The 25,828-nt window shown below is 36.0% G+C and overlaps 1 protein-coding gene across 4 annotated transcripts in view; it reads right to left on the bottom strand.

The window, feature by feature from the left end:
* znf516 (zinc finger protein 516) overlaps nt 1-25,828 on the bottom strand; it is an 83,140-nt gene that overhangs the window by 34,396 nt on the left and 22,916 nt on the right. For 3 of the 4 annotated variants that reach the window (NM_001097250.1, XM_012964127.3, XM_031903141.1), the window contains 2 exon segments: nt 1,243-3,162; nt 21,017-21,117. In NM_001097250.1, the coding sequence (NP_001090719.1) occupies nt 1,243-3,004 (1,762 nt within the window). In that variant the 5' untranslated portion in view covers nt 3,005-3,162; nt 21,017-21,117. 4 annotated transcript variants of the gene reach the window in all.

Genomic DNA, 25,828 nt, shown 5'->3' with positions numbered 1-25,828 from the left:
TTAAAATATTCATTAGCTGCAAATTCCAACTTGTGGAATGAGAATCTGGAACCTACAATGCCAAACTAAAGCCGACTGTCTAAAAGTCTCTTGCCATTTCAGGAAAAGTGAGGATGGATATTTTACTCTGTACTATGGATCACGTGGTTGTCAGTTCTCGTTATGAATCCACTTTGTGCCCCTTTAGTTTAGATAGGTTGGTTTGTATTTTATACTTGTAAATGTAAACGATGAGGAAAAATGCATTATACTCCTTGTCTGATGTGTTACTTACTTCTTGAAAGTTGCTTGTAACTCTGCTTGTCTATAAAACCTATAGTCCTGTTTTTGTTAAAATTCCCACAAAGTCCCCCCTGTCAATTTACCAAAAGTCCTGACAAATCACTGCATCTACTAACACTAAGCAAATTTGCACTAAGGAAGCAATCCAAGGCAACCCGATCCATACTGGGATTCTAACTAGTTCCTTGCATTTTAAATACATGGAGGTCCAAACAACCCCCCCACAAGCACAATAAAGTGGTTGTCTGTTGCGTATTACATTATTGCATATTGTGGCATTTGCCACAATCCACCAAATGCCAGTCTAGGCCTGATGGAAACAAATTAAATGTCTGGTTACAATTTTCTAGCAGCAGCAGGCTGATTGAATCTACTTACCAGCTGCGATGGGTAGTTGACCATATGTAAAATTAACCAGTGTTAGTAAATGAAACCTAATTTTAAAATAACAAAACAATTTAACAGGTGAAATAACTATTGGCACAGATGCCAATTTAAAACGTTGTGCTCTTGAATCACATAAACTTTATTACAGCAACAGGAAGATTGATAAGTATCTAGCCTTTTCAGTCTCTTCATTTTTGGAAAAATCCCAGTAATTCTATCTTTGTGTGTCTCATTAACTTCAACTGTTGGAGAGGGATAAAACACTTGATATTGCCCCCAACTCACTATTGGTTTTATACCACGATAAGTGCCTGCACCAGGATCTTGCAGTGTTTATGCAAAGGGATCGGCATGCTACACTTTAGCATGCTGGATCTTTTTACCATCTTTCCTCCGCCTATCAGAGCTCTACAAATATTTCTGATCTACAGCTCCTGGGATTCATCTTTCCTTAGAGGATGCTTATGTGTGTAATAAAAAACAGATTCCTTTTATTATTTTTTAGTTCTTCTCTGTTTATCTATTATTTCTGTGTTTATAAAACAAGTGTTGCACTGTATAAGTAACACTTACCTGGTGAAGGAGTCGGACCTTCTTCAAAACTGTCGTCATCAGCAGCATCTTCTCCCATACCAGAGGCAAGAGAATCTTCTGGGGCAGAGGCAGAGTCTGGACTACTGGGCCGGCTGGCAGAGTCAATGTCACTGTTTGACCCATATCGATCATTGTGAGAAACCGACCCACTTTCACTGAGGCTCCTGCGGTCTTTTCTATGCACCCTGGAATGAAGCACCATTTGATGGTAAGTGCGGAACACTTTTCCACATTCAAAGCATTCAGTGGATTTATTTTGAGAGGAACGCCTGCTCTGACGAGAAGGAGGCCTAAACTCCAATTCATTGGAACCATCTACATTTTCTCCCGATTGTGTATTGCTACTCTTTTCCGATCGGCTAACACTTGAGGAGTTGCGTTTCTTTGGGTTGCTGGTACTTTGACTGTCTGGCTCTCGTTTTCGCTTCTCCTGATTAACAAGGATGTATTCTCCTTTGTCTTTATCATAAGTTACATCAGCATCTGCCATGGTTTCATCCCATCCCAGATATTTAACATATTCTGAGGGCTCTGCAACTTTTCCTTTTGTAGCCAATTGCCATGCTTGGTAGCTGTTGATTGGGTCAAGTTCTGGAACTCTTTTACCTTGTTGTATATCGGAAGGCTTATTAGCATCTTTTAAAGGTCTTAAATGAAGATAGTCAAGTAAAAACTGCTTAGCCCCCATTGAATTTGGGGTGTCATTTTCTCTATTTTGCTCTATTGGGTCTTCAAGAGAGATTTCTTCAGTTTTACAGTGCACTAAGTTGTGTGCATTTAGGCTTTCTAAATTTGTAAACAAATTCCCACATTTCATGCAAACTTCATAAAGGCTTAAGCCAGTCATAATGGTCTCTTCTTGAACAACATCATTAATAGTAGCTACTGGCTCAGAGTCAGACTTAGGTTTGTTTTTGTTCCCAGTTTTTGGACCATGAGACTTCATGTGGTTCTTGAGAAACCATGGCTCTTTAAATCTTCTACCACATATATGGCAGCCATGATCAAATGATCCTCGGTGCTTTTTCATATGAGCTTTAAGGAACCATGCTTGGCCAAAAGCTTGACCACAAACTTCACAAGGGAACTCCCCTGAATTGATTTCAGTCTTGCCATTCTCTGCCAGACCATCTCTGTTCAATGGTACAGCTGTAGTGATATGGTCTTTTTCTATATGATTTAACAGAGTCTCCTCTCTTAAAGTCATGTAGCTACAAAATCTACATTTATAGGGTTTGTGCACTTGTAAAAGATGTTGATCAAGTTCTTTCTTTCGGTCATATTTGTTTTTGCAAAATGGGCACTGGAAGTTGCCGAGTTGGTCATCATCCACTTCTTCAGCCTCTTCTGTTTGTAAGGTGCCATTAAGTATTTTGTTGCAAGCTGATGTGCTTTTAGTAGGGCTTGCACAACCTCCCATGCCCTCAGAAGCACCAAATTCTCCAACGTGTAAATCTCCCATTTCCATATCAGTTACCTGGTTAATTGTGCCACTTCTATGGGTTCTTAGATGTATTTTCAAGTTTCCTTTCTGGGCAGCCCGATGATCGCAGTAAGGACATTTGTATGGCTTTTCACCAGTGTGCTTTCGCATGTGTTGTGAAAGGGAGCTCTGGAAAGGAAAGCTTTTACCACAGATGACACAGCTGAAGCCTGATCCTTTGTCTTCTTCTGTATCATTTTTGCCTGACTTTGCAGAGGACTCACGTAGTGACATGTCAAATTGTTTCCTACGTTCCATAATCAGCAAAACATTAGTCAGGTCAGAGGGAAAATGACTAAACTCAATCCAGTAGGAGTTGGTAGGACAGTTGTGTTTTCAGTGACAATCTATTATCCAGCATAACTCCAGAAGTGATGACCTTCACAGATCTATGCCAACAAGCTGAAGATGGATACCTTAAAGCAAACAGAAAACAAGTTAATATGTAGAATCACACACTTCTGTAAACAAAACTTTCAGTTCTGACAATGTTTAGTATTTCAGCTAGCTAGGCTTTAAGTGAGTTTTAATGCAGAAGGCAGGTATGGGATCCCTTATCCAAAAACCTGTTATCCAAAAAGCTCAGAATTACAAGAAGGTCCTATAGTTTTTAGAAGTGATTTCCTTTTCTCTTTGTAATAATAAAACGGACCCTAAATAAGCTAAATTAATTCATATTGATGGCAAACAATCCTATTGGGTTTATTATTGAGCAATAAACGTTTCATTATTGCATTTTAGCTTTACAGTGAACTCAACAGATGCAAATGCAAGAACAGTACACGAGTTTGTAAAAGAAAAAGCGATCTAATGAAAGGTCAATCTCTTTCTTAATGCAGGAACCAGACTACAAGATAAGAGAACGCAAATCTGACGGAATGAAAATGAGAAAATACAACCCAATTCAGAACATGGACCTAAAACAAGTGCGGATTTAGAAAGCATAAAAATTTAATTTTTAATAAATTGAAAAAAGAAAAAACATCAATTCAGCAATCCATAGCATCTTTATCTCAGAGATGGGCCACCGGGATTTTTCCCGGTGTCCCAGCGGCCCAGTCTGACCTTGTTCAGAAAGATATTACAAAATACCACATAATCTGTATCAATAAACAAGACTCCAATACTATTTAATCAGATGCACGTACAGTAGAGATACACTGAATTCAGGGTCAAATACCAGCAATTCAAGGGTCAAATCTCGAGGCTTCAAAAAACTCAACAACTGAAGGCAAAAAATTTATGTTAGCAAATAGTAGAATTTTAAAGGAGACATAAAGCATAACTAAATATCCCTCCAATCTTGTAGACAATAATGAATAACATATGGTGCTCGTTTTACTTTGTGCCAAATAAGGGGTGGGTGTGTACTAATGGTACCTGCCAGAAGCACAGTAGGAGGGGAATAGCCAATCAAAACCCTGCAGTCACAGGCTTCAGTTACCTATCAGGTCATAGTAACATAGTAAAGTTGGGTTGAAAAAAAAACCTAAATCCATCAAGCTCAACCCTTCCAAGCAAACCCCAGCACACACACACCCATACCAACTTATCTATAAACTCACATAAATAAATTATATATATCTCAACATCAGTACTAATTGTAGATTTTAGTATCACAATAGCCTTGGATATTATGCTTGTTCAAGAAATCATCCAAGGCATTCTTAAAGATCCAAGCGATTGAATTAAAACGGCGAGCATAGGCATTGTCAATTGGAAGACAGCATCAACGAGCTTAATTGGAAAAAAAAAGTTGACCTGCCGATCGAGATCTGTCCAATTTCAGGCCAGATGTTGGTCGGCAAGGCCTGTCGTTTGTGCCGATATACAGGCAGATAAGCTGCCGAATAGGTCTAATGGACCGATATCAGTAGCTTAAATCAGTCCCTGTATGGCCACCTTTAGTTAGAGGTCATTACAACATGCTACCCATGAGCTACTAACATCCTGCTACTACAGATTATCCATCTGACAGTGACTCAAGACAGATTCATATTTTTATTATTTATATAATTACCCTTTATTCATACAGAGTTGACACTTAACAAAGACTTTTAATCATCAGCAGTCCTTGATGCAGCACAGCTTCCAATCTAATTTCTCAAAAATAGTAACTATGCCCTAGGGTTCATTTCACCTGGAGCCAATTATTCTGCCTGTATAATCTGTGTGGGAGGAAACCACAGAAAAGCTAAAAAACTTTCTGATTCTACAATGAATCAGTATAAAATGGGTAGCAAATCAGCAATTAGGCAGCTACAAATTCATGACCAGTTGGATGTGGAGTGGAATTGGATGTTGATTGGTAAATCAACCATTATATGTGAAATATCCACATTAAACTCACACTACAAATTTCCCTTGGCAGTTGATGATCTAATAAAGTTTATTACAAATTGATTTGCTTCAAACCATCTACTAAATTCATATGCCTCCTGCTGCTATGACCTACAGATGCCAATATTAGTATGGATGAGAACACAGATAGTTCACAATAGCTAGAAGATTGTGGGATTTACATTACTAACTAAAACAATAAAATAGCAAGGTTTCTCTAAGCAAGAGTCTGGAAGACTGCAGAGAAGGTTTTATTAGAGAGAAGTTGGAAGAAGCTATAATAGGGTTGCCACCTGTCTTAATAATAGGGTTGCCTCCTGTTTTAACCTGGACAGCCCGGTTTCCTGCCCAGTTGTCCAGATTAGGTCATGCCTCTCCTTGATTGAGGCAGTAATCAGTGATCCCTACATCATAGCCACGTCCCGACATCACTGGACTACCATCAACATCACACGTCCTGCCCATTACGGCACTGCCCCGCCCCAAGATGTCACTGGACCATCCCTTGCCCAAAATCAGAAAGGTGGTAACCAAACAAAGTGTGCCATGACTCAACACATGAAATACCTGCATCCATAATTTACAAAAAAAAAACATACAGGTAATTTCCATAACAAAATTGGTACTCATGAATAGCTAAACAAAATAAACTTTCAATTAATAATGCTGTCTGCATAACTAAGACCTATAAACATAAAAAAGTCTAACTGTGGCCTGGTCAGATAATGCTGTGCCACACACCAAGCATGGAAATGTCAGTCAGTAGTTTATTTTGAACAAATTGGCACAGCAATTTTTACAGAGATGCAATTTTCTATTTAAAACACTGAGGCTGAGACTCACACTATAAGTAACCAAACTGATTTGAACCATATGAAGCGAATCTAACAGAAAAATTAAAAGCTATGTTTTGACTTAAAATAAAGATAATATGTTCCATATTACAAAGCAAAAACTATAATTAACCCCTCTTTAAAAAGTGTTCTTAGGAAAAGTATCTTTAGAATAGATAAATTACATACTGGAAATAGAAAACACAAAATTCAGTATGTTAATATAGTTTTTTGGGTTTTTTTTTTTAATAAAGTTAATGAAGATGTTTTAATAGATTAAACTTAAAGGCATTCTGTTACAGAAAATACACATTTTTTTTATAAAATGCATCAGTTAATATAAAGTACCTAGTAGAATTAGGTCTAAAGCAACTGGACATTTGTTTCACTACTCATCCGAGTGGCTTCTTCAGTTCAAGTTTATAGTGCTACTCCTGCAGAATCCTGCACATCATTTTTAAAGTTTGAGGTGGAGCTAGCCACAATCTTAGTTTCCCAGGTGCCCTTAGCCATGTAACAACTTCTCTAATAAACTTAACTTTTTTAGTCACTACTGCTGAGCTGCAAGTTGAAGTAATATATCACACACACACACACACACACCACCCTTTATCCCCACCCCAGTAGCTGATCCGCAGAACAATGGCCAGGTAACAAGATTGCAACTCTCCGACACCTGCATTGCTAAAAATGATCCCTACCTAGTGGTAGATATGGGAATAGCATGCATAGTAAAAATCAAAGTCTGGCTCATCCAAGTCATGGCACCTACAGTTGCATTTAGTAGAAGCTTATCTAAAAGTAGTTCTAGAGTGTAGTGCTGGAAAAGCTCAGTATCAAGGACAATGCACTGAGATGGTCACCTGCACGCCAACATTACAATTAAAAATATATATACTTATCAGTTGAAGAATAACATTTTAAATGGTAAAATTAATTATTTGCAATGTACATTGTCATTTAGTGATAAAAAGTACATCATAAAACCATGACATCATCCCTTTAAGGTTGAAGTCATTTATTTTTACAGAAAATGATTTAGCCATCTTTAAATACTTTTTTTTATAAGAACAAAAAAAAAAATCTCTCCTTTATAGACAGTGCCATTTGAGTCCATCCCTTCCTGTGTGTACAAAACATTCCACCTCTCCATACTAGGGAATACATTTCCTATCATGCAAATAGTTACAAGAGTAACAACAGATTTTCGTTAATGATGCAGTAACAGAAATAGGAAAAATTATGGACATTTAAATATAAAACATGCTTAGTTTTAGAATTGTGGACTTATGTGTTTGCTTCAAAAGGGTCAAAAAGGTTAATACCTATTAAAGAAATAGTCAAGAGATCCATGTAACAGAGTTGCCTTAAACTGTCAGAAAGAGTGCTGATCACGGTTGTTGGGGTGGGCAAGTGAACAATGAAATATGCAATGCACTATAATGTAACCTTTCATGTCACTAGAGGGCTTACACAGAAAGGCTACACCACCAAGCATCTTCATTCACTTCCTGCTCAGCTATCTGTTCAATGGTGAATACAGGCATCCCTATTTCTCTACATATTTGCAGTTATATGTAAATGATGTGCTGATGCCTTACAATTTACCTTTAGAGGCTTCTCTTGTACATAATGTAACAAAAACCCTTGTGCCCATAAAATGATCTCACTTTACTACTAATGTAGTCTATGTATTAAAGCAAGTTATGTAGAAATTCCTTCTTGTGTATAAATGCAAGTAGGCAGAGAAGAAATATTCTCTGCACACAATGTCTTCCCCCTTATACATCACAATCAGTTTATGGTTTATATTTTTTGTTTGATTGCAATTTGTCTTGTATATGCCACCATATATTATATATATATATATATATATATATATATATATATATATATATATATATATATACATACATATACATATATATGCTGAGAAATGGTATTTTTGACCCACATGGTGATCGGTGTGGCATAAGATGCTCTCTTAATAAAATGCAATATTTTTCTTTGCAATTATTTCTTATATTTAACATATTTGATACAAATACAACTGTTCTTGAATAGTACACTAGAACTGGTGTTTCAGATGCTTTTGATATTTTGACCAGATTTTTAAATTTAAGTTTAAAGTTTAATTTTCCACCCATGGAATTTCCCAAGACCAAAAACAAATCAGATATAATTTTTGACAGCAGCAACCTCAGCCCCTACTGAGCATGTTCCATAAGCTTAACTTTGTCAACTGTTAGCAAGTGATACATTAGTTGCTAGCATGCCTTTGATACTACCGAGAAATGCATCAGCTAATAGAGCAGAGAAATTTCATTTTTTCAACCCTGAAAAACTTCACACAATATCCAATTTAAGCAGAGTGGAATAAAATACAATTTGTGTTTCTTATCACAACATTCAATGAAAAATAAAAGGGTTTGTCCTAAAAAAAATATTATTAGCAAAACTGTTACTGGCCAAGTATGTAAGAACAGTACTGCTTTGTGCAAAAATATTAATAAAGCCAGACAGTACAAAACACACTGAATTTACTATACTGTAGCCCAGAAAATACTACTATAAGAGTGCTGGTTTTATCATGCTGTTCCCTCTAACAAAATCTTATTATAGGGCTTGTAAGCATTGGGTTAGGGGCTGATGATCCATACCATACAAAGAATATGGATTGACAGGGGAAACTGTAGAAATAATGAAATGCTAAGTCCTAGCTTACCAAGGGCAAGCCTGAACAGCAGCCATATAACACTAGATTACTTAAAAAGAAATGCACTCAATGACATTAGCAGCCTATAAATTAGACATAGGTGTGGCCATCTATTGATAATTAGAGACAGATGATGAAAAAGAGTGTGATTTTGGGAGTAAATATCAGAACACAGTGCAGAAAATGCATTAAACAGATCTCTTGCTAATCAGTGTGCACATTGTCCTTAAAAAGGGAAACTGATTGCTTCTTAGCATGTGAAGCTGCAAGCTAAGTACAAATTTGAACACATAAAGGGGTGCAGTTATATAACAGGAAATTGTATAGAGCTGTTTTAGGTTACAAAGGCAAACACAAAACTTTCTTAAAGGTAGACTAACCGATTCTCTTTCTCCTTAAAATAAATATTTTTCAACAAGGTTAAAAAAAATCACTAATTCTTGAGTTGAATTAAATTTGTATGTAAAAACCAAATTTACTTAACCAGTGGACCCAACAATAATGATTACTGCTAACTCAACAAATGGAGAATTTCTTCTTGCACACTAACTGGCACAAGACAAACAATTAAAGGCTTATGGGTCCAAAATAGCTGTATGAAGTGATGCATTCAGCATTCGAAGAGTAAGTACCATTGATGACAAGGCCTCAGGGCTTCTGCTGTTCTCAGGCCAATCAATAATCCATTATGAGCAAAATACATCTATATGCTAATATGAAGGAATATATAAAGACAGTCACTATGTGCATTCCTTTAAAAATAATATAAAAAGCATTGCTAATATCACAAATATGATATTACAGACTGGTCATCAAGTAATCATGGCAAGCATTAAAGGATACGTCTTTTATTATTGATCTTTATGTTATGCCACAGCTGCACTCGAGTAATGTAAATACACTTCTTTGTATACATACCACATCAGTTCAGAGATAATTCTAAACGCTGGAAATGTTCTAAGGAAGACTCATTCAGTCGCATATAGGAGACGTCCCATGCCTACACATATCTCAAAGAATAAGGCCATTATAAAATAAGGGACAGAATATAAAAATGTGGCATCTGCACAAATTATTTTAAATCCATCAGCCTCAGCCATTGAGGTCTGCCAAAGAGCCGTGTGGCATGTGACAAATGTGAACACAATGATGTCATAAGTATACAGGGAATGTTTACTAAGAACATATGCACTGTCATCTGGCATGAGTGCTGAGAATAGGATGTGGTGTCCTTTGCAAATCACAACTAAGAATATTTTGAGTTAATAATAAATAACAAAAATAGGCACCCGACATAGCCTAAGGTGGATAGGGTGGCAGGAGAAATAAATCTGTAGATTGAATAGTGCTGCATCATTTAAGTCACAGAAAGGCCTGGGTATAGAGAAATAGACAAATTGTCCATATTGATCACTTTACTAAAAGCCTGGTTTGTGAATATAGCTGACAGACCAAATTATAATTATAGATAGGTATTTGTTCATGCAGCATTGCCTTCCAGATTTATTTGTACACATATGATTATTTTAACAAGATGCCCATTTGAAAATCCTGTCCAAGCCCCTGCTTTGTTTTAATTCAGTTGCATATTCCATAATAAAAACAAAAGTAGTACAATTAAAGCTACTATATCATAACATAAAAATGCAATGTATGATAAGGGGTAAAATGTCTTCTGATATATCATACAACCCAATGGAATCAGAACAAGGTTAACGTCACACTAGGTGGACTCTCCGGTATCTAAAAGCCTAAAATCTCTCGTACCTCCTACCAAAGCCTGTTTCAGTTGGTGCAGGGTTTTAGGTCTGAAAAAGGGTACAAGCATTTTTGGATCAAAAACTGCATGCATGAGCTGTGATACACAGTTTCCATAAAAGCCCATGGGAGCCACCACAAGGAGCTTCAGGGGTTTCCAACTAGTATAACAATCTGTACAATAATAATAATCAACATAAAGGGGAGGAGAATCATTTTTATATTATCCTTTTTCTCCGATGAGGCTCAAAGTGCTTTGCAGCAAGCAAGGGAGCCATTGTAGGCATAGTAAGCATGCTGGGACACCAGGAGATTAAGTGATTTGTCCAGGGTCACAAGGAGTTGCCACAGAGAATCAAACCAGGGTTTCTAGCATAAGAGCTCATATTAAAAGACAACATACAATAACTATTGTATGTTATTTACTTTTCTTTTTTCATACCAAAAATAATTTAAGTAATTCCAATAAGATAAATGTTTTTTTTCCAATTTGACTTTGAAATCCGTTTACCTAGTACCTATGAATAAATGTCCCATTTTTTAGGATAACAGTTTCCTTTGTAGTGAGCCTAGTATGATATTTGAATTTGACCCTTGTACTATTCTGTGTAAGATCTAAAACTGCAGCATTCTATATGGCTTTTCTATTTTCTGCTACATAAATGTGTGCCCTGTAGCTCAATTTCCACCTGATTTCCTGCCCCAATGCCTACACAGTAGGTTATTTATAATAACTGTAGTAGTGCTGCAGTAGCAAACACAATTTTGACAAGTGCAGGTAACTACATTACATTTCAGTGAATAAAAAATGTTAGTTGTCCTTTAAATGGGCAGTATTGTACATCTAGTTATCAAAAATAGAAGCCAATTATCAATGGATCTAAAAAGAAATCCTCAGCTTAGTTATACAGTCAGGTACTCTATAAATGCAAAAAAGAAAAAACAAATGCAATCATTTACTGGGAAGGTCAAATAAAAAGTCCTATGCTTTTGGGAATGACTCCCAGCACGCTCTGCCTTGAGTACCACTAGAAGAGATCATCTCAAATCCCACACAAGCTGCTATATCCATTTTACCGACTGCACTATTCATTAGTCAATTAAGCAACTGAGAGGGCCACCGCACGCAACCTACATTTATACATTTTGCAGGTACATAATTACAGAAAAGATTCAACACTCTTTAATAAGCTTTCATGTATATTCTTTTGAGGGCAGATTATTGCACATACTTAACTGTGGAAAAAAGGCATTGTTTGGCTAGGGATTTCATGCATCCAGTGACAAAACTGCATTTCAGTGGTGGGTTGAATTAAGTCACTTCTAACTAAAAACATAACATTTAAAAAAAAAAGTGCCAGGTCATACCCTAAGCAGTACCACATATGGAAGTACAATCTGGTGCAATGAGCCATAAAAACACAGTTAAACATTACCAAACCTTAACAAGAAAAGTGGTTTAGGAATAAAGGGCAGGTTATGTATCTGCTAGTTTTTTTTTTTTTTTTTTTTTTTTATTGCTTCTTTTTCCCTCCTAACATAATTGCTGAAAAGAAATGTTGCACAGGAAAGCCGCAATGTGGAAAGAAACAATAGGATCATCATACAGGAATGGTGCATGCAAGATGCCTGCCGTACACAGTCTTTCCAGGTATTGTCAGAACTCCGCCAGTTAATGTGACCTAGATATTAATGATGTGTCTATCTCAGCGGACTGCACAGTACATCAGCAGCTTAGGCAAGGAGAAATAAATCAGCACAGTTTTACACAAAACCATTCTTGACATATCTGTTATGTAACTTCATTTTAAACCTACCTTTCCCTTATTTGTCAATATGATGTTGCCCAGGATGTGCTGCAGCAATGGCTTAGCTTAGGCTCCATGTAATGCATATTGCAAACACTTCCTGGGGCTTTAAGGGCTGCACATTATTTAGATGGCGGAAGGAAGCAATTAAACCTACTACTGAAGGACAAATCAAAAATCAGAAACAAAACAAAACAAAAAAAAAAGTCTCTTTTTCCCTGTTTTCCTTACTACTTGGCTATTAACAAATAGAATTTGGGGGAAGGACATAGAAACATATTTTTCAATGAGTTCTAGAAGAGCTGAAATAAACTTGCTAAAAATAATGATGCTTTGCATGATGCAGAAGAGCAAGCAGATAGTGTTAATCATGGTTTGCTGCTAATGCACTCCCCACCACAAACAGAATCCCTGTCTCCTGGTAAATTTGCTCAGTATTAATGTTGTGAACAGATCTGCAGTTCATTGCTAGGAGACAGATAAGAGATTCTAGATGGCTGTACACAGCGACAAAGCTATAGCAAGGAATGGTAAACACAGCAAACGAGATGGACCACTTCCTATTACAGTTTAGCTTTAATATTCACAAGCTGGTGTATTAATGTACCAATAAGAGCACCATCTGGTTATCTGCTAAGTACATCTTAACTTATGTAAGAGTATGGGTTGAAATGAAATAAATTGCAGCTAGAAGCTTTATATGCAGGTGCAATTTCATTGGGTCTTCATTTGAATGGCAGTTATATATGGACTGACGGGCAGCATGTGACAAGGACACCCTCAGGGAAACACACATTTACAGCACCAACAGCTGTTTGCATTGGCTGTACCACAGGGCTCAGTTGAAAGACCGGCTTCATTCATATAAACCGAAGGTGTCTACTTAAATTCCGACATTCTATTATTGCTTTCCATTTATATACCTTGGAGAAAAAACAAGCAAAAATAATTTGGAAAAAAAATTTATATAGGCTCAGAGAACTGGAAAATTATACTTTTATATAAATCACATTTTTGGATTATGTCTATATAATGGGACAATCACAAATTATTTGGCCATCCGTAGCACTCAATGGGTCATTAAAGAAGGCTGCTTGGTTCACAAACAGCAATTCCAATTCAATAGCTGCCAGAAAGGACATTACATATATGCATTATAGATTATATACATATACACACATACACTTTTCCCCCCCACTATTACTTGTTCCAAAATATAAACCTCAACACTAAAAAACACTGATCTAGCAAGGCTACTATGGCCCCATCCACTTGAACACCAGTAAGGAGTTAATATAAGGGACACTCTTTGCAGAGTAAAAAAAAAAAAAAAGAAAAAAAGATACTTTTGCCTTACTCGAATTCAAAGTGTATGGCTTTTGTATACAGAATGCTTTTCTCAGCAGTGCTACTATTGATGCTGAATGGGAAACAAGAGAGTATGTTTTGTGCGCCCCATGTGCAATCAAATTCAAAATGCTAATAAATAACAAATGTGAGGCAATGTAGCGGATTTAAACTTGCAGCTTGTATTGCTATGTAATTCTACAGTGGAATGATGTGGCATTTTTTATGTAACATGTATAATAGTTTATTGAGGTGCCCATCAATTTGTTTGACAAGAATGCAAAAGTGGCACATTGCATTAGGTGATTGTTTTTTTATTTTTATGGGGGAGTGGCAAGTATATAAAGATACTTCTAATCACCCAAATAGATCAAAGGCCACGGCCCCCTGAGTCAGTACTGTATGCTCAATACATTACAGACTTTAAACAAGGGTTAAATGACATCAGTTCTATTTATTTTTTATCTGTTGTCTTAATTTCACCTATAACAGTTTAGAATTAGAGCAGGAGCACTTTGGATGATCTGCTATTTGTCCTTAAGGGTGACGACACACTGAGCTACTAGTAGCAGCTACTTGTTCGTGACTACTAAACTCCAGAAAATACCCTGCCATAGAAAATACTGAGAATTGCCTCTGCTAAAACACACGTAAAGACAATTATCAGTAAATGATCAGCATTGTCTATGTTAGTAGCCATGACACGTAGCTGCTACTAGTAGTCCTGTGTGTCTTCACCCTAAAGGCCATTTGCTTGTGAGGTTTTTTTCTTACCATCTTTCCACAATGATAAAGGGACTGATAAAACAGCTGAATTTGCCTCTGAGAAATTCTCTGAGTCTATGAGAATGGATGAAAGTATGGCACATGCAAGGAAATTCTCACCTCAGAACAACATGTTGTTTAATATGTCTCCCATATTTATTATATACTTTCTCACAAGAAAAGTGGAATATAACAAGAAAACAGACTCACTGTGCCATAAATTAGGGTTTATTAAAACTGTCTTATAAAAAAAAAAAAAAACAATTATTTTTGTAAATGCTCTTCTGCAGAGTTAGCACCATCGCCAAACTATGTTCTTTTTCTGTTTGTTAGAAGCTAGCTGATTGGCTGGAAGTAAGCTTGTTCCAAAGTCTGATTAATCCCAAATCTCAGGCTTGCTGTGTAAATGCTCTTGTGCAAAGTTAACACCATCACCAAATAATGTTCTCTTTCTAATTGGAAGAAGCTTATTTCCAGCCAATCAGGTAGCTTCTAACAAAGTCTAATTAATCCCAAAAATCAGGCTTGCTGTATTAAATGGTCAAGCCATGAACTTGCTGGGGAAGCAAAAGAGTCTGTATTTTTCCTATGGAGATGGGCTAACATTAGTGCTATACAGCATTTAGCTAAGCAAGTCAGAAAATGGAGTAAAGCAAACAAAAGGCAATTCAAAATGAATATGTTTATTTTTCACAAATCTGCATTCTTACAGTTAAGTGAACAGTAAATAAGTGTTAGTTTTCAACTAAAAAAATAAGAAAATTGGTATTTATTCCCTGTTCAATCTCATTCATAAATATGCGCTAGGAAAGTATGTGATAATTTTACAATACAAATAACATTTGTGCATTTCCTTGTTTGCAAGCGTAGGAGCTCTGCCGTACCACTAACTAGATTTCTTTGTAGAAGTAAGCTGTTCAAGCAGAACCACCCTCTGCTATTCTGAATGCCTGAGTTCAAGCAAAGCACTCATTCTCTGTGACCTTGCTAAATTGCAGAATCTGAGATGATTATTAATCAGACTGCAGAAACCAGAACAAGACAATCTAGGTCAGACATCTTGCAGCTTATGGCTTGCAATTGTTGCTGGACAACAACTCCCAGCATCCCCTGAAAGGCTTTCCCATTTGGCCTTAGTCAGCTGAAGGGTATCAGACAAAGATTCAGCCATGTACAGATAAATCTTTACTACTCAAATGAACAAAGACCTTGAGAAACACTTAGCACATGCCATTTGCAGGGCTAGAAGAGCGGAGGATAGCCACAAGGAGGCAAACAGCCATGGGCAAAGCTCCTCTCCTTTGTAGTAGTCTGCATTTGATCCATACACAAAGCATAACTATTATAAACATTTACATAAATATATTACTGGCATGTTAAGCTGTCCTTTGTGTCATAAAATAATCAGTTATCAGAAGCCAATTAATCTGCCTGTGTGGTTTTGAGTGTACTCAGAGGGGACCAAGTCAGCACTGAACTCAGGACTACAGTGCTACAAAGTTCTTATAACTGAGCCATCTGCCAATAAGCAGATAAAGAATGTCGTATGCATTATCTACACTATACCTACTGCACTGTACATAAATGACTGGAAAATGTAAGAATATTGTAATTCCATAACAATACAATGGCCATAGGCCACGTTTATAACCAATATTATCACTAAAAATGTTAATAAGGACATACTTGACTATTTATACATGTCTCTCATATATAATAAAATGATTATTCAGGGCTCTGCTGATTTAACTATGTTCTTCATAACCTTGTTTGATAAAGAATATAAACTAAATATAACATTCACATAAACTATCTATAGAATCATAAAGCATATTACAATGATTGGCATAGCTGCCAAACCAGTACAATTCAAGTACTTAAAAGGGAAGATAGATGCAGAAATTGCCTTGTACTTTTAGTTAAGCATTAATGCAGAAATCCTAGAAATCAGAACTGACTTGTTTTATGCAGGAAAGCTGTAATGAAATGAAAGACTCTTTGCATTGCTCCACCTATAGAATATACCTGCTGGCACAGGAGATTTGCAGTTTACTGCTAAAAACTCCTCCATCACCAAAAGCTTTTATAAAAAGCTCTCCATTTATACAGGCAGTGTTTTACTATAGCACAAAATCCTGTTACACAACAAATAAGCATGGATTACTGAATGTACTGAATGACCCAGTGAGTCCATAGAAGATTTTTTGAATTTCTTTTTTCCTATGCAGTTTCTATTTATTGCTTACTTTAGCAGCTTTGTGAGAGTATCAACAAAAGGACACCTACGCCACCTGCCCCCACAGAAACATAGAAACAAACTCCCTCTGAATGTGATATCTTGCTTGTTCTGCTAGCTTTGGCCGAACTACAATGCCCAGTAAACAAAAAGTGCTTTCTTTTTAAAGATAACATGGAGAATTTGGGAGATTTTTTTAATGAGTACCACTATGTCAAGATATAAGAAGCAAGGGAAATGGTGGGGGGGGGGGGGGGGGGGGAAGACCACACTCTATCTAAAAAATTAAAACCAGTCTTATTTCTTTGATAAAACAATGGGTGGCTGCTGAGGTGCAAAAAAAAAAAAAAAGTTAACCCTTAATCACAGGCTAGGTCAAGAAGCACAAATGGGTCTGCTGTTTAGGGTAGATCTCCACAGTGTACCCTAATACGGCACCTTTTCTTCCAAACTACAAACAGTAATTAAAATAGCATCCATAATTAATTCATAACAAAAGGTCTCAAAGTTACCCCTATGTTTTATTTAACCATACATGAAACTATGAAAACTCATCCACAGAATCAGATTAGTACTGGAAATGGAAGAATTATAGCCTATTTTTTTAAAGGGCAACATATAAAGTCAAAACAAAGATATGGTATTTATTTATATCATATGAGAAGTCCTACATGAGCAAGCAGAAATCTGAGCATGCTACATTCCTATTGTCTGCACATTCTATAAGTAAAATTAGTCATGTGAAATCTCACCCCAAATACAATTCTCAGGTGTGTTATAATAATTACTGCAACCAAATTCCTAATTTAGAATTATAGTTTCCTTTAATGAGGCTAAGATCAAAAAAATCCATCCAACAATTGCCAATTCAAAGACAGAGGCATGGGATGATAATATTGTTATTAAAGGTTTTGTCCACTTTAGGGCTCTGGCACACGGGGACAAAACTCCCTGTTCGCGGGCAACTAATCTCCATGGATTGCCATCCCACGGTGGCGCGATTTCAGTGAAAACGCGCCGCCGCGTATACCATCGGTGGGCAACTAATCTCCCCGTGTGCCAGAGCCCTTATGATTATCAGTTTATGCCATATCAGAATGTTAAACTCATCCCCATTCAATAGATACTGCTGAAGGGCACAGATTTTGACACTGCATATTTATCATCCAGTACTACCTTTCACATCCAAGGAGAACTAAAGCCTGAAAGCTTAACAAGGAAGTAGGTTAGAAATGCTACACATCATGTTTAGGAGTTCTGCACCAGTCAAAATAAACTACAGCTGTTTAATAGTAAAGACATGCGCCAGTGAGTCCATCAAAACAAATATTAATATGAAAATAAGATTTATTTGGCTATCCAGTTACAGATCTTAAAGAGATACTGACACCAGAAATTAAACCTTTTTTTACATCTATCATAACATTGGCTTTGCATGACCTTCATTTTTGCCATAAAAGTATTTGCCCAATGCTTTTATATTACCTGTCTGATCCCCCATGTTCCCCTATAAGGGGGCTGCCATGTTTGTCCAGCAGGAGGCTGTTAGCATTAGAAGCTATAACTGACAGGCTGAGAAGGGACAGTCAGGTTGGCAAAACAGTCAGGTTTAGGAACTTCAAGTAACAATTATTTACAAAAGCAAATCTCTCAGCGAAAATCAATCAACATGACCTATAGGCAACTTTTTATGTACATTCATATTTTGAGGAGTCATTTTTTAGTGTCAGTATCACTTTAAAGGGCATGTCAACCCCAAAAATAAGTTTTGCCCAATAAAAGAAAACCTAATACTAAGTAACTATCCAATATGAATTTATTAAAAATTGTCAGGGTTTTAAAAGTTATTTGTTAATGTAATTGCTATTGAAAGCATCATTTGCTGATCCCCTGGTTGTGTCTTAGCCAAGAGGGCAGAGAAACACTGCTTTTTATAGCAGTTATATATAGAAATAATTTAAAAACCATTACTAATTTGCAATAAATGTATATTGCAAAGTTGCTTAGAAGTTTGTTCTCTTTCATTAGGCAAAAAATTATATTCTGGGTTGACTTGTCCTTTAATGTTACTGATTAGACAGCTTGATTTTAGCACAATAGAAGCAAATCTGAATCTTAACTACAACTAATTTAGAAGCATATAATATGCAATTCAAACACCATTGGGTGCTAGTTGCATTTTTTTTTTGTAGTATACACAACCTACAATACACAAACATCATAACTACTGTTTTATTACACAGAATAGTCCCAGCAACCTATTGTAAAATATAAAGAAGTGTCACTATCACAAATTTCTAGAACATAGTCACAGGAAGCAAGCATTCATATGCATAGCACTTTACTTGTTTAGGCAGCTGCCAGTATTCCAATTGTTGTCAGTTGTAGAGTGCAGTAACTGAAGGTTTCATTTACTTTAATCAAGAAAATGCCAATTAAAGCATATAACAACTAAAACGATAAAACCCTCCAAAGGTTCTTTAAATCCCAAAGACTGCTCACTGACATATAATAATGCAGCATAAGTATTTTGATTCTGGACATTTGGTCCACTAGAATTGGTTTGCTGAAATGGCATTGGAAAAAAGTGTGACTGGCCTGCATAACGCACTGACCTCAACTCAACTGAACACTGGTGGGATGAGGTGGAACTCCTACAGTAAATCAGGTCTGGTCCTTCAGTATCAGTGCCCATGTGTCTGAATGGAAGCAAATCCCCCAAAAATTAGTCCTATATCTAGTTGTACAGGCTTTTAAAGACCATCTTTAAATTAATACTTTTGGAGTGTAATGAAATAAAAGGTACAAAGTTTTTTTACAGGTCTGTTCAGTTATGGCAACCAGGCAGAGTAGAAGAAAACAAAAAGGTCCTTGATCAACTCCAAAAAATCAGTTAAAAAGGCCAAAAGACAGCAAAAAATTCAGTGAAAATAAAACCACATTTTAATGGCTCAGAGATTTTTTCAAGACATGATACAAAACAAATTCAAATGTATACTATACCACACAGTGACAGGGTACATCCTAGTGCCTCTCCTAACGTGTTTCGCACAAAGTGCTTCATCAGAGGAGGTATTGTGTGCTGATGTCACTTCCCTTTTATACCAAACAGCATATCTCATATACAGTGTGCAGGGTTAATGTTGTACCTTATAGTGAGCATATATTACAATAATTCTTAAGATATACACATTTCAGGGTTTAAAATTACCCTGTATTTAGCATAAGTTATAACAATTCTTAAAACATACATGTTCCAGGGTCTAAAATTGCCCTGTATTCAGCATAGATTATACAAAACCACATAAAAAAACTTCATAGAACTTATCTATTTTAGAAAAAATCTTTTCAGTAAAAAACTTTAGCTTTTTCAGTTTTTCTAACCACTATAGTGGATATTATAGCCACAGTGTTAAAACATCACACACAATAGAATACATTAGTGTAGTTTAGTGCAAGTTAAAATAAAATAAAAACATTTACTTGTTTATTCTCTTTTTCTTGAGAATAAACAAGTAAATGTTTTTATCTTAAGAATTATTGTAATATATGCTCACTATAAGGTACAGCATTAACCCTGCACACTGTATATGAGATATGCTGTTTGGTATAAAAGGGAAGTGACATCAGCACACAATACCTCCTCTGATGAAGCACTTTGTGCGAAACGCGTTAGGAGAGGCACTAGGAAGTACCCTGTCACTGTGTGGTATAGTATACATTTGAATTTGTTTTGTATCATGTCTTGAAAAAATCTCTGAGCCATTAAAATGTGGTTTTATTTTCACTGAATTTTTTGCTGTTATTTGTATATTGGTTCAGGGCCTATCAGTGAAATATAAAATGTGATTTCCTTTCCTAATTTATACTGTTGCAATTAACTAAAAAGGCCAAAAGGACCCAAATGCTGTCAATAAACAATCAGTTGGTAGCATTTACTCGATACCTGTTTATTTCCTGTATTCGTATAGTGCCACACATTTCTGCAGCGCTATACATCATTCACACGAGCCCCTGCCCCAATGGAGCTTACAATCTAAGGTCCCTTTTACATCCACACATAGAGGGGGACAATATTTCTCAGCAGCCAATTAACCTGTCTGTATGTTTTTGAAGTGTGGGAGGAAACCGTAGTACCCAGAGGAAACCCACCCAGACACAGGGAGAACATACAAACAGCTTGCAGAGACTGGCCAAGCTACCGTGCCACCCAAGTTTGAAAGCATGTCTCTCTAGACATGAGCAAACTTTGTGCCTTGTATTATATTACCCCTGGGAGGGAATAAGATGTGCCATGATACATTTATATTAATATAATCTATTTGGTTATTTAAGACAATTCAACAACAGCCTGAGGGTAGCAGAAATGATATACCTGCACTTATACTAAAGTTAAATCATATACAGGCTGGCAGTGTATCTAATTACAGCATAGTGTTAAATAGGCATTAGAACAAACCAACTGACCTTAGGTCTGAGCAGACGTCATGATGATTTCTTTCTCCATTTCATGAACACTCCTCGGAAGCTTCAGCTGATCCAAAGCATGGATTAGCAACGCTAGATTGCTGAAAAGACATGAGTTGCTATGTTTACTCCAAAGTTAAATAAATAAAGCCTGATTTAAAAAAATAAATAAATAGGAAAGAAAATATTTTGCTTTTACAATAAAAAAAATAATCCATATGGAGTTTATTACTTTTGCCATAATGGTTATGAGTGAACCTCACACACACTACAATGTATATATTAAAACCATCTTAAAAATATATATATTTTTTTTTAGAAGATAAAAAAAAAGCTATGTTCTTTTCAATAATGCTTATTGTGTGAACCCATCAAATTCCTATTTGGATAAAGGTTCAGCCTATATGTTTATATGTTACATTTCTTTATAATGCAAGAAATAATCACCTCTATAGTTCTCCCCCATGCTGCACTGCTTGCACTCACCAGAATAGAGGATTGTTGTTATGCAGAGTTATTTCCAAGGGTAATGATAATATTATAGATTCTTTAGTATCCTAAGTATAAAAATGTACATTTTCTTTACACTGGTTCTAGCTACCAGCACAATCAAAGGCAGCTCTTTTTCCATCACTTTTGCCAGACAGGAGGCATTGCTGCGCTAAGATAGAAACAACAAGATTTCAAATTTAACTCTGTTTCTTGCATTAAAGGTCATGTCAACCCCAAAAATATTTTTTTGCCTAATAAAAGAAAAAAAAAAAAAAAATATATATATATATATATATAAGCAACTTTCCAATATTCCAATTTATTAAAAATAATTAGTGCTTTAAGTTATTTGTAAATGTAATTGCTATAGAAAGCAGCATTTGCTGAACTCTTGGTTGTTACTTTTTAAACAATATTGCAAGTGCCAGGCTCCTCCAGCAAGTCAGGTCTGTAAAATCTGCTGGCGTTTGTTAGATTGTTTCAAATGCCAGAGCCACCAGGGCAGAGAATAGAAAGGAAAGACAGACACTGCTTTTAATAGCAGTTATATATACAAATAACTCAAAAACCATTAGAAATATGTAATGAATGTATATTGCAAAATTACCTTTTCTTTTATTGGACAAAACAATATTTTTGGGGTTGATGTCCTTTAATGCAGGAAACAGAGTTAAATTTGAAATCTCTCCAGAAACTATAAAACAAATCCAAAAAGAGTCCAAACAATAAATCATTTTGCCTTACATAAGGGTTTACAGAATTATTCACCAGTTCATGTTCAGCATTGTTACTGAATACACTAATACTGAAATGAACATTATGTTCTGGCAGTTATACTGAAGCTTTCATAGGCTGACACTCCTACATATTTTATACTTTGCTGCTGCTTTCAGAATGATCCTTTAAAATGTTTTAACCATGAGTCGTGCCAATTCAAACAAAATGGTCTTTGATATCTTCTTTTCTATAGTAAGAATCTCAGCTTACTAATAATGTTAGAATACCTGCAGAAGTAGACTGAAGGATGCTCAGTGTTATAGTTCATAAGAGAGTCTGAGAGTCACCAGATTGACATCCCAAACTGAAACAAATGAAAACTGCTTACCTTCTGTTGCTAGGGATGTGCTACATTCCAGCACTGCCTAACAAGCTAGACTAGAAAAACAAGAGGCCCTATTTCTACAGGGGCTATGCCAACAACTATCAAACAGTTTTTTTATGATACTGAAACAGGGAGAGATTATTTTTCATTGTTTTACAAAGCAAGGTTTATTTTTCACTATAAAATGGTTACTTACTCATACAACTTTGCTGTCCAACAGCTTGGATCCATAATCATTCCCATTTTTCCCACAGGGCTTCCTTGCCTTTAGTATAAGAAATGCTAACAGGACAACACACCACTATACTGTGTGATTAAGTAACTGAGCATACACTACCTATTTGTAATATTTAAAAGCAACAAATGTCCTGTATTTTAAAATCCCAGTTCTTCTGCACTACAACTCCAGGCTTTTTTATTCAGCCACAAGACAGGCATCAGTAGCCTGTATGACTTATACATTCAGATTTTAAATCTTTCACTCTATAACCCAAAATGGTCTACGGCCAAATGCAAGATTCCGCAAGAACCCTAGAACAATAAGTTGCCCCTCCAGAACAGGATGTTTTTAGCTAGCATCAACCATTTAGAGAGAAAAATGCTCTAGATTTATTATGCAAAGAAACAAGGCTGAAGCAGGAAACTCTACCAATACAGATCACCTTACATTCCCTTTTATGGACTATGCATACCAAATATATTTAAAGCATCAAGACATCTCATAGTGATATAAACAGAATAGATTTGGAGACATAAAATGCTTAGCATATCTTCAACAGGCTGCAGTTGTTCAGTTCCTTTATGAAATCCTCCATGAGAGAAGGAAACCTGCCCTCCATTTCAGGCATCTGTAACTAACAAGGAATGAAATGTTCCATGCTTTCCTATTCTGCATGTGTACAGTTAAAAGACAAAACAACATCCATACATTTTTAGAATTGATTGGTTCCCATATAATTATTATTGCTCTTCAGTAAGATAACCCCTGGAGGGGCAAACTGCAGCTGCCATGCATGAAGAACGACTCTCCAATGCAGAACAAGCAAATATACAGTGAATAGCAGGCAATTAACACTTTCCCGTGTTCATGTTTCCCTAAAAACATACAGATAATGCTGTACAAAGAGAACTTTTTTTTTTTTTTTTTTTAAATATTCTTTCTTTATTGTTTTTCAAAACAAATATAGGGAATACAGAAGGAAAGAGGGGGGGGGGTCATCAAGACATAACAAAATCCAAAAACAGTTACATTAACATCAAGTCATGGCGACAAGTGTATATCTAACCTGCGCAGTACATCTATCTTACAGTCTCGTTATTGTCAATGGTTTCTCTGCCTATCTTAGTATACTAACCAGAAAGAGTTTTATTTGATGAAATTATGCCAAGGTTCCCAAATTTTCCAGTAAAGCGTGCTCGTTTTATGCAGAATGTGAGTAATTTCTTCCATTTTTCTAGTATCTTCCACTAGGTTAACCCACTCCGTATAAGACGGGGGAGTCACTGATTTCCAGTTACGAGGAATTAAAGTTTTCGCTGCATGGAGTAAATGGAGAGTAAGTGGGTCGGATAAAACTAACTTTTCCCGGGGGGTAAAGTATAAGAGAATCATCGAGACCTCTGTATCTTGTAGTACGATCCGAGTAATATTAGATATAACTGAGATAATTTTAGCCAAGAATTGTCTTAAAATAAAAGAGAACTTTTTATCTTATTTTATATTTTTTTAAAAGACAAGTCAATCCAAAATACAATTTTTTATAATAAAAAAACATAATTCTAAACAACTTTGCAATATACATTCATTACAAATTTGCAATGGTTTTTTACTTATTTGTAAATATAATTACTATTAGTGTTTGCCAGTCCTTTTCTATTCTCTGCCCTGGTGGCTCTGGCATTTGAAACAATGTAACACAGACTGACGGACCTGTCTTGCTGGTGGAGACTGACCATTGCAACATTGTTTTTACACATGTTTTTATTTACTGCTGGAAATGTTACTGGCACTTTCAATGGTTAGGCAGGTTTACTGGCTATTGATGAAGTGAACCCTGGTGTTAGAATGTTATAAAGTACATAGACTGAAGGCCCTTTTGGGGGAGGGACAAAATGAAGACAAGCCCTGTGAAGAGTTCTGTTGGCACTATACATAAATAATAGTTGCATAAAGAATCCATTTCCTGGAATTAATATTAACTACAGTATTGTATGCAGAGCCTATGAATGAATGAGATAATTGAGCAAAACAGACAAGGATAATGGCACATGAGTCAACTTCCCTACAGGCATATTTCAGCCAATAAAGGAACACCCAAAACAGTTCATGTCATAGATTTTAAAGGAATTGTTCACCTTAAATGTAACTTTTAGTATGACGTAGAACTGGATATTCTGAGACAATTTGCAATTGGTCTTCCCTTTTAATTTTTTTATTTTTTATTATTTAGCTTTTAGTTCAGCAACTCTTCAGTTTGGAATTTCAGCAGGTATCTGGTTGCTAGGGTTCAGATTACCCTATCAACAGGCAGTGGCTTGAATGAGAAAGTGGAATATGAATACGAGAGTGGCCAACAGTTTTTTGGCTCCTGGCATACTAAACATTAACTTAAAGGTGAACCATACTTTTAATAGAAACAACCTGAGACCACAGGTACTGGAGGTTCCCTGCCCAACAACATACAATAGAGCTTTTAAGGAATATAACCTCCTGTACTACTTGTATCAGGTGGCTTCCATTGAAGTTTGTCAACCAACTAAAAAACACCACTCCATGTTTCCTTAACTAATAGAGGTTTAACTGATGCACAGCAAACAGAAGCACTGAACTTAAAACAGTGACAAATCGAGACCACAAATACTGCAGTAAAGAAATGACAGAATACAATGTGAATGCAAGTTATTAAATGGGATTATATTTAAATAGGTGTTTATATAATGACACAATCCCTGTAACATAACTGTGAATGGATTGTGGATTATTGTGCACAATGAGCTTCATTTATTTTTACATTTGTATTTAATCAAGGTGAGCGGGGGCTGCCAAATTTATTTCAGCATTAAGGTAAAATAAATAGCACCCCACAGTCTCATGTGAAATAGTCACACCGCTAACACTGTTTTTCCTAGAAAGAGAAGCTTTTCAGATAAAATATTCTTTCATGCAACGAAATTCCTTTCTAGGCATCACTGCTGCTTTAATTAAGCATAGAAAGAAG

The sequence above is a fragment of the Xenopus tropicalis genome, chromosome 6 (assembly GCF_000004195.4).
Source record: "Xenopus tropicalis strain Nigerian chromosome 6, UCB_Xtro_10.0, whole genome shotgun sequence".
Taxonomy (NCBI): Eukaryota; Metazoa; Chordata; class Amphibia; order Anura; family Pipidae; genus Xenopus; species Xenopus tropicalis.
The sequence above is the reverse complement of the archived record's forward strand: the minus strand, read 5'-3'. Positions and strand labels throughout refer to the sequence as shown.